Source organism: Cygnus olor, chromosome 12 (genome assembly GCF_009769625.2).
Source record: "Cygnus olor isolate bCygOlo1 chromosome 12, bCygOlo1.pri.v2, whole genome shotgun sequence".
Lineage (NCBI taxonomy): Eukaryota > Metazoa > Chordata > Aves > Anseriformes > Anatidae > Cygnus > Cygnus olor.
The window spans coordinates 20,159,334-20,179,397 of record NC_049180.1 but is presented as its reverse complement, the minus strand read 5'-3'; the positions used below and the strand labels follow the sequence as shown (position 1 = coordinate 20,179,397).

Here is a 20,064-nt window from a genome sequence, read left to right as displayed (position 1 = left end):
TAAAGGCCTTCCAGTGCTTACTACATGCCTCCCATCAATCTCCAGTCCACCCTAGAGACCACGCGTGTCTAGCAGGAGCACACAGTGCACTCTAGTTTCCCCCGAAAGCCTCACAGTGGCCCCTAGTGTCCTCTAGGATGCCCTAGAGGCCCCCCAGTTCAGCCTTCAGGCCTCTGATGGCCCTCAGTGTGCTCTAGTGTCCTCTGTAGGCCTCCCAGGGCTTCCAAGTGCCCTCTATCACATCCAAATTCTTCCCAGCCCACACCCAGTTTCCTCTAGGATACTCTTAGAGGCCACCCAGTCCTCCCCAGTGCACTCTGGAGAGCACTAGAAGCCTCCCAGTGCACCCTACATTCTTCCAGGGCCTCCCAGTGGAGTCTTGCACACCCTGAAATCCTCCCAGTGGTCCTAGGTGTGCTCTAACACTCCCTGGAGACTTTTCGGGGCTCTTCAGTGTGCTCTAGGGAACATGCAAGGCTACCCAGGGTCCCCCAGGCAGCTCCAGTACAAGCTAGAGGCCTCAAAGGGCTCCCTGCTGTCCTCCACAGGAAACAAATGCCTCCCAGTTCTCACTGGAGGCCTCCAGTGGCCCTTTGCTCCACTCTAGATCCTCCACAGGTCTACTACGGCCACCCAGTGCACTCTAGCTCCCCCTGACTATCTTCCAGTGACCCCTAGTGCACTCTAAAATGCTCTAGAGGCTTCCCAGCGCACCCTTGAGGCCTCCTGTGGCCCTCCAGTGCTCTCTAGGACCTTCTGGAGGCCTAAGGAGCCTTCTAACCCTAATTATGACCCTAACCCAACAATAGCCCCACTTAAGTCTCACATGAAATAGTGCTCACAACGGAAGCCTTTTGGTAGACCTCCACTTCCTTTGGCAGCCTTTACACAACCCCACTCACAACAGGACTCTGCGCTTTCTCTCTTTCTGACCCTAACTCTTACCCTAATTATGACCCTAAGCGGATCTGTTTTTGTTGGTTTCCATAAAAGGGGATTGCTTGCTTTTTCCCAGCCATTCTCTCCAGGAATCTGTATATAAAAATATTCATTCTATAACCACATTGAACAGTCTTCAATTGCCTGGCAGACATTTGTGTACTTGAGGCTTTCTTCAGTCTCTGAAGTTTAACTCTATAGGAGCTTGTGCAGCTGCTGAGTCTAATCCTTCCTTCAGTCTTTTGTGTCCCCAGCCCAGGCCCTGTGGGACGGACTGTTGACAGTGGCTGTAGCACATCCCACTTGAGTAAAGGTCAAAGATGAGCTTTCACTTTGTACCACTAATGATAAGTAGCAATGAGGATAATAAGGAGCTCTCTTTTAGCGCTTTACATCTTCAAAGTGCTCTAGCGATACTAATTAATCTGCCAAGTAGCCTTGTGACAAAGGTATGTATTTTTCGATGCGTAATTTAACTGTACTATATTGTTATGCAATAAAACAAAACAGGATGGTGTCTTCAGATTAGATTCAGGAAATCAATTAACCAACTATTCTTTGCTTATATCCTTGACACCCCAACAACTGAGCCAACTTCAAAGCTGTCCTATTTCTTTTGGTTAGTTTTGGCACAACTTGGGGAACCTCAAATATTCATGCAAAGCAGCACAATGCCAAGTGTTTAACAAAGTGGCTCCAGTGTTTTGCAGTAGCTCATTTCCATTTATGTACACCCATCTCTTAACACTGTCTGGTAGATGTGGTCCCAGTGCCACTGGAACCTAAGTTAAACCTGGGCACTGTGCTATGCTTAATTGAAGAGCCCCATTTTGTGTGCTAATGGTGCTTTATTGTACTTATTAGTAGTACTTATTAGTATTGTGTGTGTACTGGTCACAACAGAAACCAAGGTCACGCTGAGTGCTGGTGCTGTGCTGACCTGTCAAGTAAGAGTGCACAAGCTCTATTTTAACTGCAGGATTTCAATGCCTTTCTGCACAGCTAAATCATCTGCTCCAAGTACTCCAGTGTCTGCTATCTTCTGTCTGCGTCTACTGCTAGCATGAACTTGAGTGACTGATCAGTAGAATGGTAGGTATTGTTTAGTATTGATAAACATCCATCGAAGAAAGATAACCCTGATTATATAGTCATAATGCTGATCTCTGAAAGACCTATTTCCTCTCAGGAAAGAGCCTGAGGTCACTGTGGACAGATTTGTGAAAATATAAGCTTAGTGCTCAGCAGCAGATCAGAAGGCAAATAGAAAGGCCAGATGAGGAAGAACACCAAGAAAAAGGCAGTAAACATTGTTATGTCACTGAATAAACCCAGGTTGCAACCACATTTTGAGCACTCTGTACAGTCTGCTTGACTGTCTCTGATTAGTCCTTCTTGAGACAAAAAGAACATTATAGAGCTAGAAGAGATTCAGAGAAGGATAACGTGGTATGGAAGTGCATCTGAGTAAAGAGATTTTGAACAGTCTGAAACTGTTCAACCTGGAAAAGACACTAATGGAGGGAGCTTTAGTAAAGGCTATGAATGGTACAGAGAAGAACAAGAAGAAAAATAACATTGCATAGAAGTCAGGGTGTACCCATTGAAATGATTGAGGTAAAAGGAAGTGTTTTTTCACATGGTGGAAAAGTCAATTGTGGAACTAATTGACACAGGATGTCTAGATGCCTAATCGCTTTTTGAACACATTTTTCTTTTGGCAGATTAATGGTAGAGAGGGCCAGCAAGGACTATTAAACACACGAGTCCAGAATCAAACACTGGCTTAAGAAGCTTTCAACCACCGGTTGTCAAGAGACTAAAAGAGCGGAAGTATCACTTTGTGGTTGCTTGCTACACGCTTTCCTTAACAATTTTTGGGTAGGTGAACAGCGGCTCTGGTTCATTAAGACTACTTAGATACGTTATCCCAAACACATGCTAGCATACAATTTCTGTAGTTTTGTGGCAACATATGTGCTACTGCAAGTAAAATATGACATGTGCTGCCAAAGAAATCACATTCCGAAAACAGTGCAGCACACTTAATATTGTTTAAAATGTTTTTCCTGTAACAGGGGAAGACCTGCCCACTTGCCTTTGTGCTTGTTATTCCTTCTCAGGAGCGGAGCCTTCCTCCCTGAAAACTTTCCAGTGTATAAACAAGCAATTAGGAAAACCTAACCTTTCTTAGTCAGTTGCAGTCAGATATTTCATCTTCTCAAAATTGCATTATCAACTTAAAGATTAAAACGAATGCCTTTATTGTTTTCACCAACAAGAAAATGCCTCTGTGCCACCAGAATCAAAGTCATTAGACGGTATTTTTAAAGAAGCAAAGCTCCTTTGATTCATACCCAAGTTCAGTGGAAGTTATGTTAAAATACTGTCAGGCTGTTGCTTTGTTTGGCAGAAGGGAAAGTTGTTTTAGAGAGAGACATTACATATGGGCCATATGCTGATTGAACAGTTCTTCACACTTCTTTTTAAATGTTAAACTGTTCTCACAGAACTAATTTAAAGTGTATATAAAAAAGCTCACTCTCTTTACCTGTTTTGCTATTCTTCCAGAAACTGCAGCAAACTCTCCACTCACAGATATAGCTGTATGAGCCTCACATAAATGTAAGAGACATATTCTGCCAGACACCTAACTTCCTAAAGCACAGTGTATTTTCCACATTCCAGCATACATTCCAGGGGCCATATAGCTGTGTGAGTTTGTCTCCAGGAAAGTTCAGCCTCCAAAACACAAGAGACAAATTCTGCTGGAGGAGTGGGTGGGAGAGGACAGGCAGGGAGGAGAAAGTTCAAGTGCTCCTGGGTGGGAGGCAGAACAGTACTGGAAGCAAATCAGTCTGTTTTGGTCAAAACAGCTGTTATTACCACATCTGGTTCTTGAACTGCCTGTGGAAGTGTGTCTTGCGGGAGCTGCATGGCTCATGCTTAGATTAATGACTTGCTCCTCTGTTTGCTTCCAATACAGGACTCTTGCCCCATCTCCCAAGTGGAAGAGGAGTTGCAGTCCTTATGGTCTCCGTGCATGATTCGTGAATTTCCCAGATGATTCTCCTGAGTGGTGAGGACACTGAAATGGGGGAAGCTGTGTAGAGGAATAATTCTATTTTACCAGAATCTGTCTCTAACTTGCAACGTGTAAAATGACAAATATGTCTTTTAGAATTCCTTCTGTAATATGGTCATGTGCTGGACTTTGGTTATTGCATGTCCCTGAGGAGAGAGAGAGAATGTCAGCTTAAAATGTTGAATACTTTGTTAGTGATTGCCAGCATGCTTGCAAAGTTGAAGCTCATGTAAGGGGTGAGGTTGAGGAACAGAGGCATGATATGAGGGACTGTCCTTGCTCTGGCAGCTACACTAGCTGCATCACAGATCTCATTTTTATGAGGTAACACGTGCCTAGGGAGTATGCTTCAAATCTGAATAATCCTGCTGTGGTCACATACAGCAAGTCTGTAACTCAGTGGCTCTGCCATGTACCGAGATATCTCATGTTAGGAAGTGCCATTTCAGAAATCTTGGTCTCACTCCTCAATGCTCTGTGCTAGAAAACAAACTCCATGGGTGTGTTGTAGTCCTGCAGTGCCTCTACAATAGGAGGCTCTGGGGGCTGGGCTTGTGCCTCCTGCTTCATTCCAAGGGAGTGAGACAGAAATGAGCCAGTGGAACTCTACAGCCGAGGGCAAGTAATAAGCAGATATAGAAGCTCTGTGATTTGGTGGGGGTGTCTGAACAAAAAAATCCAGGGCTAGTTTCAACTAGCATTTCTAGTGGCCAGTTTGAACCAATTTTATTCCACCGTGGTGCAGAGATAACGATAGTAGGAAAATCCATGCTGTACATCTACTGATAGTGTTTTTCTATCATATCTCTAACTGCTGTATTATAGGAACACCCGTGGTACTGCTGAAGTCTTGAAACAGCAAGGCATGACAGTCTCTATTTGTCATCCTCTGTTCATTAACACCATAGCTCTTTACCAGTTGGGTTTTGGAGAACCTCTCATCATTAAGGCTGCTTCTGTGCAAACAGGTGTCTGCATTGTGTGACATCCCAAGTGTCTGTTGGGACCTAGCACAGATATATGGGTTTGCTCAGCCTGCTGGCCTGCGCATCTTGTATTTACCTGGTACAAGGAGAAAGAACAAACATGGAAGCAGCCTGAAACCCTGCAGGCCAAGCCCTCCCATGGCCATAGGACCAGTGCCATTGACACTGGCCCATCTCTGTTCAGGTTTGGGGGTGAATGTGTCCTCCCTTTGAGAACCACAGCAGAAAGCTCTGCTGCAGAGGCCCTTGCAGAGTTAATGCATGGCTCCACTGCTCCCTCAGCTCCACTGTTGTGATTAAATAACATCAGCTGTGCTAGGAGTGTGGCAAGGAGAGCAGGTGGATCCTGCCAAGCCAGTGAAAAACAGCATCTCCTCTGAGAAGAAACACACCTGCAAGCGGTGTGGAGCTTCCTCCTGCTGCAGGAGAGGTGCTGGGGCAGCAGTGGCTTGGGAGCTCTGCTGTCGTGCCTCTGATGATATTGCGTGTCAGGCTGCTGCTGAGGCTGGGCAAGTGTGCTTGTCCCCAGTCCTGCGGAGGAGCTGGGGGGAGCACAGAGGGCATGCAAAATCCTAAAGGAATGTACAAAATACCTGCTGGCTAAGAAAGCTGTGCACAGTAAAATCTTGCTGGACTGCCTGGCCTTTAGAGGCCATTCTGTAAACAAGGTTGCTTGAGCCTGTTTTTTGGAAGGAGCTAGAAACTCTGGTTTATCTGAAACTTGCTGCTGAGTAAACATTCTTGAAGATAGACTGATGGAAATGAAGTAGTTGCGACTCGGGTGCAGTGACCTTGGTGCTGGTTGTTCTGGTCTGTGGTTTTGGTTTGCCGTCTTGCAGTATGTTATCTGAGCCATTCAGGCTGTCAGGTCAATTAGTGGGTGCTGCTCTAAGTGCTGCTTTCCTGCCCTGAAGAGCCAGGCACCAGGCTTGCCCTGTGGCTCTGGTAAGGTTCGAGGCAGCGTCACATGTGGGGAAAGGTGCTGCTGCGGCAGGTCGCTGAGAGGGGTCCGCCACCACACGCTCACCCCAGCCGTGTCCTCAGCCCCAGCTGGCAACTTGGCCGTGCCGCGTCAGCATGGCCGTGGCAGGGAGGCGGTTACATGAGGGCCGCCTCGTCATGGGTGTGCTCCATCGGTGGGCTTCGACGGGAGTGGGAACAAGTCTGCTGAGAGGCCTCGGTGCCACCGTTATTTTTCCCTCTGGCATCTCTGGAAGAGCCTTGAGACGTGAAACCGCTACGGTGTCTGTTTTTACCTTATATGTAACCCTCCTGATAAAAGCTGCATGTGACCTTTTCTTTCTTGTTGTTCTCTGTCAGAGGAAAAGAAGCCTGTCTGGCCTTGGGTTAATGCTTTTCCTTTCTCAAATCCTGTTTTTCTAAAGTTCTCACTGAAACACTCACATTGTTTTTAGGACAAAAATATAAAGCCCAAATATGCTCTGGTGAAATACAAACAAGACGTTCCTTGAAGCGACGAGAGGCCACGCGGCACTGCCAGCGAGCCCTAGGCCGGTGCCAGGGCTTCATCGCTGGGCAGCGGCTGCTCTGTCTGGCACATTCCTCCCTCCCCTCAGGAGAAGCACTGTGTGAGAGCCCTCTTAAAGCAGAACCTCTCGTATTTAGCTCCCCTCCTTCCTGTAATAACAAATGGGGGAGATTGTGTAACTTGCCGTTGGCCGCCAACGTCTCTCTCAGAGGTTTACAGAAAACTTTCTCATGGTTTATTGTCATTGCTGGGCCTGACTGGAAATGAAGTCAAATGCCAGCTTCAAAGGGAGCTGCTCGGTGTTACTCGGTATTTGATACTTTTTTCCTGCATACCTTTTCTCCTTCAGTTGCAGGCTTGAGATCACAGCACTGATGGCTGTTTCTCTTTTGAGCTTCCACGAACAAGTGCATGGGCAGGAAAGGCTCTTTCCCGTACATGCATGCCACACTGTGCTTTCCGCCATGTGTGACACAGAGCATAAACCAGGCCTGGCTGTTGGTTGTGCCCTCAGTGCATGGCTTCACGGGAGCTGAGCACTCCTCCCCAGATGGTCAGGAGAGCACCTCCAGTGTTCAGGTCATGGTCGGTTGGCCAAGAGTCTTCTTGGAGCTGTTTTGCAATACTGTGTCCACCATGGAAGTGACAGTAAGCATAGGTTAACATCCTCTTTCTACTAACACTTTTCTTAAAAGTCCAAGGCTTGGAGCAGAAAGAGTCAGAAACAGAAGCCTCTGTTTTTAGTTTGAGATGTGTCACTTTAAGGCTCTGCTGCGGTTGGGGCCATCTGTGTTTGTTAGTTCCTTCTGTTAACCAAAAATCCCAAGCTGAGGAAAATGAAAACCTGCCTTGCAGTTGTAGTGGGATGGAATTGGCCATGGGCTGTGGCAGAGCCAGAATTCCTGCCTGGATAAAAACTGACTATTTGAGTAACTTGCAGCAAGAATTTGACTGCGAAGCTGGCTTGCTTCATCGCGCTGCCTTCAGATGTTTGTAAGTTGTGCTGAGTCAGCACTGTGCTCTGGGGCTTGTGGTGTTCCTTGGCTGTGCCTCTGGGGAGGCTGAGCACACATTTTTCACTGAAGCTCTTTGATCCTTTCTTTTCGGTTTATTCACAGTTCAAATCTCCCTGTTACCTTTCATTCTGCTTTTGTGACCGGCTGCTGCAGTAGTGTCTCTTCCTCCTTCCCATGGACTTTGGAGAGCTGATGTGGATTTCATCATAGCATAGCCATAACTGTTTTTCTGTCACTTTGTTGGAAAATCCCCAGCAGTTTCAGCAGGTCTGATGTTAACATTCGAGTTTTGTTTTCCTTGTTCAGTGCACCAATGTTCTTCTTGCTCCTGACAGCTATGGGGACTGTCCTCTGCCTCGTGTGCCCAGCTGAAAAGCAATGATTTTGTTGAGGGCCAAAAATCTCTTGCATTTTTCTAAAAGTGACTAGGTTCCAGGTTTGGCTCGAGGAACGGAAAGACCAGCTTTCAGTCAGTCTCATTTCCTGAACTAGCTTACCCCAGTGTCAGGCAAGTGCCCAGGTTGGTGCACAGTGGGGATGGCTGTACAGTGCTAAGCTACATGGGTTTTGACACCTTCAGGCAGTAGGCTGAGCAAGGAAATCCTTCTTGCAACTGATCCCCACACATCACATTTGGGAGTCTTTTAGGAAGAAGATGGGACTCCACAAATCCCCCACCTGTATGTGTTTTTTTGAACTGAGCATTCAGGCTGCTGGTCTCCCTCCTGCTGGGTTTGCAGACTTTAATGAATTCCTGGTAACAGATTTATTTAGCTAAAAAAAAAAAAAAAAAAAAAAAAGGAAATGCCCCATTAATGCACTGGAGATAGAATCAGGCTGGAAAACTCCAAGACGGACTGCTGTAATAGCACAGCCCATGATGTAAAACCCATGTGTTCAGCAGGCCAGATGCCAGGAGTCCCAGGCTCTAATCCCAGTGTTGAGCTCCCAAGCTTGGGTAATAAAATTAAAGAAGGGAAAGAAAAAGAGACCTTGTTTAAATTTCCTCATGTTTTCCTCGGCAGGCTCCTTTTACCACATGCATTATCAATTTAATAGTTGCTAGGTTTCTTAGGTCTTCTGCGTGAAGTGTTTTCCCAAATCTGCAGCAGCCCCAGCCTTTCTGGGTCTCCCTGCCCTCACTTCAGTACAGTGAGGGCTTGCAGCAGCAGCAGCAGCTGTGTGATACCCTGAAGCTCTGTCTGCATGGCTGTGTAGCTGAGAATAGCACTGACCGACAGTCTGGCAGTAATGGAAAACTTCGTGAGAAAGCATTTTAAGGTACAGGAAGCCAGCATGTCTGTCAGAAGCCTATGGAAGTGCAGATGCTAATGTGCACCTCAGGTCCAAAACACGACGTTCAGACTGATACTCAAAATAGCATCATGTGTCATGCTTGTTGCCCTTATTCTCAAGGGTGTCACAGCTTTTCTACCTTTGACCATTCTGCATACCTTCCTTCTGTAAGGAATGGGGAAGTAAGTTGTTGGAAGGTCTGTGCATTTTGGGAAATGACATGAACTATACCATGCACAAAAAAAAGTGTCTGGCTTTCATTTATTTTTTGCCACTGTGATTACAAAAAGATCTTGCTCTACAAGAAGGCATTTGTAGGAAACGTGACTGTCCTTCATTAGTGGGTAAAAACAGTTCATAGGTCTTTTGGGGCCTGATAATAGTAAGACCTTTGGACATACAAGATAAAGAAAAGCTGATCTCTGAAAGGACTAAGGAGTAGATTCAAAACTGGAATATATTTCTGGAGCCAATTACTAGGAAGAAACTTGAGAGTTTTGCCTAAGGAATACAGAATTGGAACTTAAGTTATGGATGCTGATTCAACAACCGTGCTATTTTTGGCACGTGAACTGTTCTGATGGCTGTTTATTTTTAAGGTCAGTTTCTGTTTGCATAGCATATACACCCTTCTGGTGGGTGGCAGGCATTATAAAAACAATCACCGCTGCTCAGAATTATGAACTAAACTTGAAGAGGGATGGAAAAAACAGAACTCAGTGTACTTATTACTTTTAAAAACATCTGTTTAGGTCATAAGGTTTGTTGATCCACTCTAAGCTGTGCCCCCACCAGAAAAATACTATTTCAATTAATATAGACTACTGCAGGGGATTGCAAAACACTTGGAAAGACTTGGATGATGATAAAATGGTGTAAGCAGAAAGAAAGCATCAGATTTGGCATTTTTTTTTGAACGTATTCACCTTCAGATAGTAAATAAAAAAACAGAACATTCATCCCATGGTTAAAGCGTTGCTAAGAGCTGGATTTCGTGCTGGCTAGCCGTGCTTGAATCAGCACATCTATCCCATTCCTTGTTTAAGACTCCTGTTAAATAACAACACATTTCAGTGACGTATTTTCCTGGCTTCTTTATGTTGGCCGTATCTTTATTCACACAGTCAAGTAATACAAATTCATTGGACAGTGGCAGTTTACAAAAGAAAGTACAAATGATTATTTTGAGCTTAAATTTTTTAAAAATAAAATAACTGGCCAGCTGACATGCAATGCAATGTTTGGACCAGATACTGGTATGGAAATGGTTTATAACATTGGCAGTGTACCCTCGGCTATGTTCCTTTCCCAGAATTTAAGATACACAATACAAAAATATACTAAAATAATAACTGAGTTTGTAGAAATGTCTGCTGCAATATAATTGCTGTTGTCTAAGTCTCAGTATACTTACTCCCATGCTACATTATGATAGAATATTTGAATAAACACAGTTCATTTCTAACAATTTGAACTTTTTAAGTTCATCTCAAATTAACTTGCTTGGGTTCTAATCCTGAAGACACATTAAGGACCTTAACTTTGAACTTGTGAGACTGATACAGTGAGATGAGCACAGAAATGAATGTTCAGTTCCTTGGGGTCTTGTTCAGGAAGGGAGTAGAGGCTGAAATACTGAACCTCATAGGATCTTAACTTGGGATATTTTCCTGGATTTTTGAAGACTTTTAACAAGTCCTCACTGGGCTACCCTTTTACGTGGTAGGCTTGAGGTCATCAGGTTCTGCTAATCTGGTGAAACTGCTGGGTGTTGAGATCTGGGATTCTGCACTTGATTCAAATGCAGTAAGCTTCCTCCTCCTTCCCTCCTTTCTATAAATGTACCTGTCCTTCTTCCCCTCCCCTCCTCCTTCCCTCCTTGCCTGGTATCACCAAAATTATATATATATATTTTTAATACGAAAGTGCCAAATGCTCCAGCACTTTGCTAAGGCGGCTCGCATTGAGCATCGTATGACCTCTCTTGCCTTCACAGCACCATTTCCTTAGTGTTTCCAAAGTTCAGAAACCTTGGTGTAGAAATCAAAGTCCGTGCCTATCTTACCACACGCCGATAAGCGGCTATCCAGTCAGGTTTGCACACCTGCAATGAGAATACCTGAAGTAGATCTAATGCTTATGAAAAATGCCAGCCTTGGAAGTTCTCTGTTCTCCTTGAGAAAATGCATCATGGGAAGCAAAAGCACCAGTTTTCTGCATTGCCATCTGGAGCTCCCCTTGCCTCTGAAAAAGAAATTCACCACTGGCAGGCAAGCATGTTTAAGTCAAGGATTTGCTCCTTTTTCTCCTGAGGGTAATCTCAAAGCATTTGAGAAAAAAAAAATAGTATTGTTCTATTTTTGCAGACAGGAATACTAAGGCACAGAAGGGTGAACTCATTTGGACCAAGACTGATCTGCAGGTCTCTAGTCCGGGCTCTTCACTAGGCTGTCACTCTCTGCATGTGAGACATTCTCAGAATGACTAGGGGTAACACCCCGACCCTTTGTTCCCTCGCAGACAGCACAAACAGGAACCAACATCCACCTTCCTAGACATGGCCTCCAGAGAAAATGCTAAGGAGGACATGGATTGGAGGCCAGAAGTTGGCTTCCCAGTGTTTAAATGCCGCTGACTCCCAAGGAGGTCAGCTATGGAAAGATGACCAAGATACTTCTGAGGTATAAAACTCTGTGTCTGCTGGCCACTGGTCAACTTTGTCATCGTCGGATTTGTCACTGTCATCACCGCTGGAGGGTTCGCAGCCTGGGATGGCAGAACAGTACTGCTCCAGCTGCTGGCGATCAGCCTCCGCTTCCTTCTTCTGCTCTGCCAGCAGCTGCCTGTAGCACAGGTTGCAGACCCTCAGGGGCTTGGGGGACAGCCGGGGCATCAAAAACCTCTGCCTGGAGCAGTCCCCGCACACGACAAAGCCACACTTGCGGCAGTGATGCCTTCGAGTGAGGGTGGAGAACTTGGTCTGCGTGCAGCGCATGCAGATGTCTGTCGCCTTGTCTGGGATCCAAGGGGCCGCGTGCTCCGTGGAGGGCTGCCTGCCTGTCTTTGTCAGCAGGTGCCTGATGCACTCCTCCAGATGGCTGATCCACTCCTTCCGCTCTGTCAGGGAGGCTGCAGAAACCACGAAGGACTTCTTTGAGGTTTTAATCATCCAGCGGTTCTTCATCTGCAAGGTGTCTGGCAGTGTCTCCAAAGTGACATCTTCAAGGGGGATGATGTGTTGGGAATTGTACTTCCTTTTGTTAATCACTATGCTCCCGTACACCAGGATGTCGTTGAAAAGGAAGAATATGCGAGGCTTTGGTTTCTTGCGGCATTCTTTGGTTAAAATCCCTTCTCCTAAAAGGACTCTTCCTGGCACGGCTAAGGGCTGGCCAGAAGCCCCAAAGCAGTTTTCCACAGCAGCGATGCGCTGGCTGTTGATCTCAGTGTTTGCGAGGTGGTCCACCATCTCCAGCTCACTATGAGGAGAGGAAAATAAAGAAGGAAGTGATGAAGTGCACTGAGCAAACTGTGCCAGGATGAGGCCAAGCATCAAACATATGCACAGGTGAGGAGCTTCTAATGTAGACTGGGGTTAGGAGCCATCTCCTTGCCACTCTTCATGTGAGTTTATTGCCTTTTAAGTTTTCAAAGCTTCTGTCCCCACTTTGCAACAGCTTGGTCTCTGCTGGGCTGGCTCTGTTTACAGCAATGGAAGCCCTCTAATACGGTCACCTCTTCCATTGCAACTCCGCTTTTCACCAGTATAACTGCATTGCCATATAAAAGGAGGCAGGTTGGTCTAAGTACCGCATACGTGGGTGCATTACTTGCTGTGGAGTTGCTGTACTGTGAAGCTGGAGGGTGCTAGGAGCACCCGCCGCCCGTCCTGGCCAGTGAGCGTGGCTGCAGCGCTGCACAGGCACCCTGCTGGCACATGGAGAACACCCATGGTCTTCAGAGCAAGCGTCCCATTTCTGACAGCACGCTCACCGAGGACCAGTTACAGATACACACACCTCAGAATGCCATTTTAGGCCAGAGCTCAGGCAGACTTTTGGAACAAAACAGAGTGCTCTGTTGTTTGTTCCTGCTGATCCTCCTTGCGTGACAAAAAGGAGAAAAAAGGGTGGGGCAGAAAAAAAGCATCAGCTGTATGAATAAACCCACACAAGCCAACTCCTTCCTCCATTGCCCCAGCTGCATTTCGGCTGCCTATTGCATGTTCCTCCAGCTACAAGACACATCATTCTGAAAAGTCTGATCTCTGCTGAAAGGGAAGTAGAACGCAACGCACTCACCCTTCCCTACACCTCTGCACGCTTGTTCTCATACAACCCGTTTTTTTTTTTCTTGTTTTTAAATATAGATAAAAGTAACTCCAAAGCAAAAGCAAATGTTTTGCTATTCAGTTTGTAGTAAAGAACTGCTTTATGTTGCAAGTTCTATTTTTCAGTGCACCTAATTCCCTCTGTGTTTAATGGTGATGCATCAAGACTATTCAGGCCTAACAATCCACAAGAAAGTGAGTCATTTCCTCTTAAAGCGAGGTATTTCAGAGATCACGAGGTAGCGCAGAGATCACAGGGATGTGTGTAGCCCTAGTTTCTATTAGCATTTTGTAGAATAACTAATATATAGAACCAGCCTCCACAATTTTTCCCATCCTTCTTAGACAGAGTCCCTACAGCCATGGAGCGTTGGAACCTGGGGGGGAAAGGGAAGAGAAAGAGGGTAATATGCTGAGCCGGGTATTTTGGGGATGATCATGATTTACATTCTTGTCTTGCCCTTCACCCCAGATCACCCCTTCAGAAGGCTGGAAGGGAAACCACAGAGTAGCTGTTCAAGGTTGCTGCATGCTGTTTATGTCTTGCCTAAGCTATTTAACAAACCATTCAATTCTTCTGAGTCCCCAGATTTTTTTTCTCTAGAACAGGCCAGGATGTTTAGAATTTCCCTACAGCCTGCACAAAATAAAGACACTGGTTTAGTCCTGGGGGGAACCTGAATGAAATTACCATCTCTGCAGAAATAGCTTTCAGCAAGAAGTGTTGTGTGGCCAGTGCTTCTGAAACTCTGGCTTCTGTGAGTGCAAGCATTGGGATTTCTAGTTAATCCACGAAGACAACACCCTCTGCAGCACAGGGATTGTCTGAGACTGCAAGAATGCCAGCACGGCTTCTGCCAGCCCTGTCTGTTCCATGACAATCTTTCCAAGACCCACTCAAAAGCTGCTGGGATCAGCTTGGATACCAACACGGTAAGGCGAACAGAAGCTGACAAGTTACTAAAAGAGGACAATCCCAAGGTGAATCGTTCCCTTGAACTACAGGGAGGATCGCGAGGCTTCCAACTTCCCTCTGTAAGGATGTGAATTTTCAGGGTCTTGAAGTACCAGAGCAGATCTGACAGATTTGGACAGAGCAGATTTGATGGATTTCTTTTATGTTAAACATCAACTCATGTGTGTTCTCCAGCGTGAAATGCAATTTAAAATTAACTACAATACGACTACTTACAACAAAAGCATCAGCGAGACGGTAGCAGTATAACAAAATACCTTCAGAGGAAGTCAAAGAAGTGAGCAACCAACTCAACTTTTTGGTCAACCTCTTCTCAGTGGTTTGTGGGGATAGGACAAGGGGCAATGGCCACAAGATGGAGCACAGGAAGTTCCGCACCAGCGTGCGAAAGAAATTCTTCACGGTGAGGGTGACGGAGCACTGGAACAGGCTGCCCAGGGAGGTTGTGGAGTCTCCCTCTCTGGAGATATTCAAGGCACGTCTGGACGCCTACCTGGGCAGCCTGCTCTAAGGAGCCTGCTTTGGCAGGGGGTTGGACCCGATGATCTTTTGAGGTCCCTTCCAACCTCTTCGATTCTGTGATTCTGTAACTCTGAAGTAGGAAATTTCTGATTTTTTTTTGGCTTTTTCAAGAAAAAGCGAGGGGAAGATAGCAGGCTTCAGCTGGCTGATTGCAAGAATGATCCCATGCCCCATTCTCCTGAGATCACTACTGTGCCAGCAATCTGTAGTCACGAGGTGGTCGCCATGAGCTGACGGCATGCTGAGCTACTGAGGGCGTGCTGCTGCCAGATGTGCAAGAATGCATGGGTATGGTACAATCAGCAGCAGCCCAAGGAATGCCCCAAAGAACCCGCTGTTTCAGTACTTATTACTTGTTATCAGGAGAGAAGAGAGACTCCGTTCCCTTCCTCACAAAATGCAACAAAATGCTGTAAAGAATTTTTGGCATCAGCAACACCAACTGGGATAAATCAAGCGGTTTATCCTGCTCTCGCCAATCTTGATTCCTAATGCTTGCAGATCACGGAGACCAACTCTCCTCCTGTGTCTTTTATTCTATGCATTTTACAAGCACGGTCCAAGCTCTCAAGTGAGTATGGTACTTGAGACAGCTCTATTTCTAGGGTTTTCCATGCACCAGATCCCAGTGGAAATGAAAACATTTTGTCAGATGTAAAGACTGTGCCTGAAGAGCTAGGACACACAAGCTAGCTCATTTTCAAACAGGAGTGCAAGCCCTACTGAGGTGAGAGCTTTATCTATTGGATTTCTTTGGCCTATAGGTAGGATAGAGTGCTTTTGGACTTCTCGTATCATAGAATGGCTTCGGTTGGAAGGGACCTCATAGATTATGTAGTTCCAACCCCCCTGCCATAGGCAGGGACTTGCTGCATGGGGCAAAAGGACAACAGGATAGATAGGTGATGGACACAATCCTGAAACGCAAAAGAAAGAAAAGCAAGTTTCCATTACGTGTCACACTTCCACTGGGAGGATATCTTTGTATTCCTCCATCCCTCTGAGTCATTACATACTTAAAATCCATGAGTTAACTAAGAAAAGATAACTCCATCCTAGGTAGGATTCACATTGCTTAACTCCAGGCTTAGACAAGTAACTCTATGCATCTTTGCACTCCCTTTTCAGTCAGCGGGGAGAAACAGCCATCTGTAAGGGTGACTCACCTCATCCCACCATTTGGGAGATTAATCCTGCCCTGAGTTTCTAGATAATGCTTGCTTTGACTGATCACCCACAAACTGATTTTGTTACTATTGTGACTCACTGCAAATAATGCTCAGCTTTGCTTTGGAATGGAAGTACTGCATATGACAGTTTCTGAATCTGACTATTACTGCAGTCTCCTTTACTGTGAAGTGAGCGTCTCTGCCTTTAGGAACACCAGTGATGCAATATAAAAATCAAGATATAAATTCTAATCTATTTGATTAATTTCGGTAAATATATTTTTCCCTGTTTCTTCAAGTTTGTTCTGTGATATCAGCAGGATCATGGTGCTTATTTACCAAGTGATACATGCACATATGTGTCTCGTGGCAGAAACATATACAATTTAAATGAGAGAGGGAAGATGCACTTTTATTGGTGTTCTACTTTACATGGGAGTTTTTGGCATGGCAAAGTTTTATTTTCTTTTTTTTCTTTTTGGTCAAGATCCATTGGTTTTGCACGTGATCAAATACTATGCAGTGAATATATTAACCCAATTTATACAATTGGCATTCAAAGGCAAAAATGCTATTTTGTCTTCACTCAACTCCACATCTTTCAACAATGAGCGCTTGTTAACTTGTGATTATAAATAGCCATGTTGATGCATGCCAGGCAGAGCATTTCGTCCTAAGCTCCTGGATCAGTGAGTCTGGAGTATGTTTCTCAAGGCTGTTTGTATCTAAGGCTTAGGCCTCACAAAGTTGTGAGCTGTTCTACCTGGTTCTTCAGTTCTCTCTGTCAACCCGAACTGACAGTCTTGGTGTCCCCTGCATACATAATGCATACCAAATGCAAGGGCTGGCCCACGGAGATGAGCGCATTGAGAGCAGATCTGCTGGCAGACTTCAGCAGGCAAATGCTTGGAGCCTCCTCTCTCTCCAGACCTCGCTTCCTCCTGGTTCAGCCAGCTGTGAAGCCTCTTCTGGAGTCAGAGCTGACAGGAGCTCCTCCTCACAAAGCACACTCGGCAGGAGGTGGTCACCTTTTATCCGGGCACTCGGTACCCGGGGCAGGCATTTAGAGCGATAAAAATCCTTCCACTCCTCTCCCTGCCTGATTAGAGCTTGCCTCTCCCTCCCTCCCAGGCATGCTGATAGCTGCTGAGCCACCGGGGCGCGGGAAGGCAGGCAGGCTGGCAGTGCCCTCCCAGCCACGCTCGTGGCAACCCTACTTTAGCGCTTGGACATTTTGGGAACGGCTGTCACATCAGGCCTCTGGCTGAGAAATGACACCCGTCCCAGCAGGGTACGGACTAACCGTGCTGAGCTTCTCGCATTGCTGCTCGGTGTGCCCAGGACCTCTGGCACGTGGGGCCAGAGCGGGGCAGCAGCCAAGCAGTGGCTTTAGAGGAGCTCAGACTGATGCTGTCACTGCCAGCAGTTGGTAGCTCAGGTTCAGCTGTAGCTCTTGCATGTACCGCCCGGCTCTGGGGGCATCCAAACAGCTTCGTGAGGAGGGAAGGAAAACCCCAAACTCCCGGAACGGCCCCCTTCGCCTTCCTGGCCCCCACTCTGTCCATGCACCCGCTCAAGCAGCGCAGCATGGCAGCCCTCCGCACGCCTGTCATTGTCCTTGCTGTGTCATCAGCACCAACCCGGTGACGCGCCGCCTTCCAGTGCCCTAAGAAGCCCTCGGGCCCTCCAGCAGGAGGCTGCGGCTCTAACCTAAAGGTACTTGCTCAGGCAGCCCGGGCTAGCTCGGTGCCAACGCGAAATAGGTACAGGACAGCAGCCACCCGGGGAGGAGAGCATCTCCCCCTCCCAGTGCCCCGTGCGGGCAGGCGGGCAGCACTCCCCTTACGGCTGAGCAGCAGGACGCGTGTCTGCGCGCTTGGTTACTGACCTGAGTCGGCACGCGAGGAACTCCTCCTCGCCTTGCCAGAAATCGCACTTCAATCCCCGCTCTCACCACGCTGCGGTGCCGCGCAGAGCCCCGGGCAGCGCCGAGCAGCGCCCGCCGGTGCCGCCAAGGGCCGGGGCACGCTGCCTTTTTGCCCCCCTTCCACCGCCGACCCCTCTCCCGCCCCCGGGGCTTCCCGAGCGTCGGGGCCGCCCCGCTGCCGGGAGCTGCGCGCTGCCGGCCCGCTGCGGAACGGCGCCCGCAAGCTGCCCAGCACCGCTGCGCGTTTGCCCCCTAGACAAACCCCGGCGCCTTGCCCGGAACGCGACACCGCGCCGCCCGCACAACCTCCCCCCGGCCCTTCCCGTTCCCGTTCCCCGGCCGGTACCTCCGGGCGGGCACCTCCGGGCCGCTCCCTCCGCGCCGGGCTCCCCTGACGAGAGGCGGCTCCGCTCCGCTCCGCTCCGCTCGGCGCCTGCCCCGCGCTCCCGCCGCCCCGCGCCCGCGCCACGCCTCGCCACGCCCACCCCGCGCCCGCCGCCCAATAGGCGCCGCTCGGACTCGGCGAGCCGCCGGGAGGCCACGCCCCCTGCCTGGGCGGTGGCCAATCGGGGGGCGGGGCGGGGCGCGCCGCCGCCAGGGGGCGCCCCGGGGCGGTGTCCCCGCGGGGCCGGCGGGGTCCTGGCGGCGGGGCCGGCGGCGGGTGGGAGGCTGCGGGGTTGTCACCTCCCCTGGCTCTGTCGGCGAGAGCTGAGCGGCCCGCGCCCATGCATAATTCAGGCGCTCGCTCGCTCGCCCTAATGGCTTTTCTATTTTTAATGGGAACTGATGGACCTGTCAAGGCTTTAGAAATGTTTTTCTTCCCGGGTTTTCGTTTTCTTAGGTAATGATAATGTGTGCTGGGAGCTTATGGCGCCCTTTAGAGCTGGAGTGCTCGGGCAGCTGCATGAAGTTTCCCTGCAAGGCCACAGGAAGCAGATCCTAAGGTCAGGCCGTCCACACCTTCCTGAGCATCTGGGAGGACAGACCCTGCAACGGAGACTGTTGGGCTGAGCGAGGGTTTTCAGGTTGTTTCTCAAGCTCAAGCGTGGGTCTTCCCTGTCCTTGTGGGAAGCATGCCCGAGCAGCCTGTCGGTGGTGGGAGGTGCAGAGCAGGTGCCCGTGCTGGGTACTTACGCACCTGAGTGCTGCTCCATGCTCAACCCTGGCACCAACTGGCCCAGCTGCCCCAAGAGCTGCGTGGCAGACTGGGGAGAATCTGTCCAGCTCAAGAAGTTAATCCTTGATAAAATGTTTTTGTTTTTTTTTTTTTCTTTTTTTTTTTAAATTGTAAAACTAAACCCTGAACTGAGTATGTCAGAGCCTGTCTTATCCACCACAGTAATTCAGATCTAACCAGCCATGGATTGTCACTTTTAAACCATTTTTTTTCCGTATATGCTAAAATTATTCTGAATTCACTGTCGGGTTGTCGTAATCAGAGTCTTCATCACTTGTTTCTCAGTACACTCATCTGTGCAGCAATCACTGTATGGTAATGTGTCAGCCAAAGACAGCATCGGGTGAGGCAAACAGTCTGGGGTTTGAAGGTTCTGTTTACTTTGTGCCACTTCAGTCGGGAGTGGATGTGTGTGTAGGCAGCTGCTGCATAAGGCAAGGGAAACTTCCAAGTATACACTGTGCATGCCTTCAGTGTTAAGCAGTTGCATTTGGGAGCTGACTTGTTCCTTTTTTTTTTTTTTTTTTTTTGGAAGCTATTACATCCCAGTTTGAATGCCTTGAGTTGAGACAAACTCAGAGTGTAACCAGTAATCTTAATGACCATTTGATAGTCAGGCTCAGGAGCTCCTTTTTCCTGGCGGTTAAAGTGAAACATTTGTGAGACCACTTGAAAAAGCTGCTGCCCAAATTACCAGCTTTTAAAGTCTCCTTACCTTGCTCTGGTTGCGTTATCGGATCTATTGCCTCTGGCATTGTCTCTAAAACCACTTGTTTCTCAGTAGCAGAAATACCTTGCCCAACTGGGATGCAATAATTTCAAAGCAAGTAAAGGAAACTGCAGCTGCTCAGCTGAGTCAGCCAAAGGTAAGCTCTGCAGGGGAGAAAATGGATTTTTATCATCTTCTAGTGGCAAAGTTACTACAACAGCCTGCAGGAAAAGCTTAGATTATAATACTAACAAAAACATCTGTTAAATTCTGAGCTCAGCGTATGTTTAGTGCATGTTTAAAAAAAAAAAAAAAAAGCAGATGCTTTATAAAATTATTTTGAATAAAACTCAGTGTTGAGATTCAGTTTGGGATGTTAGGAACCCACCGTGATCTTAGGATAGACAGAGGTTTTAACTAATTGAATACGTGTCATTTCGTCA

At 47.5% G+C, this 20,064-nt stretch overlaps 1 protein-coding gene and 1 long non-coding RNA gene across 2 annotated transcripts; one reads left to right on the top strand and one right to left on the bottom strand.

The window, feature by feature from the left end:
- The first annotated feature begins 1,554 nt into the window (after positions 1–1,554).
- Positions 1,555–11,332, top strand: LOC121076500. The gene is made up of 4 exons (XR_005823540.1): positions 1,555–2,031; positions 2,664–2,820; positions 3,926–4,018; positions 11,178–11,332. It is a non-coding gene; the product is annotated as an uncharacterized LOC121076500 (long non-coding RNA).
- On the bottom strand, positions 9,893–18,182 carry PLEKHF1 (pleckstrin homology and FYVE domain containing 1). Its single transcript, XM_040570839.1, has 2 exons — positions 18,082–18,182; positions 9,893–12,292 (listed from the first exon to the last, which is right to left on the bottom strand). Exon 2 carries the CDS (start codon positions 12,278–12,280, stop codon positions 11,459–11,461), a length of 822 nt encoding a protein of 273 aa, XP_040426773.1. The 5' UTR covers positions 12,281–12,292; positions 18,082–18,182; the 3' UTR covers positions 9,893–11,458.
- Between the last annotated feature and the right edge of the window lie 1,882 nt (positions 18,183–20,064).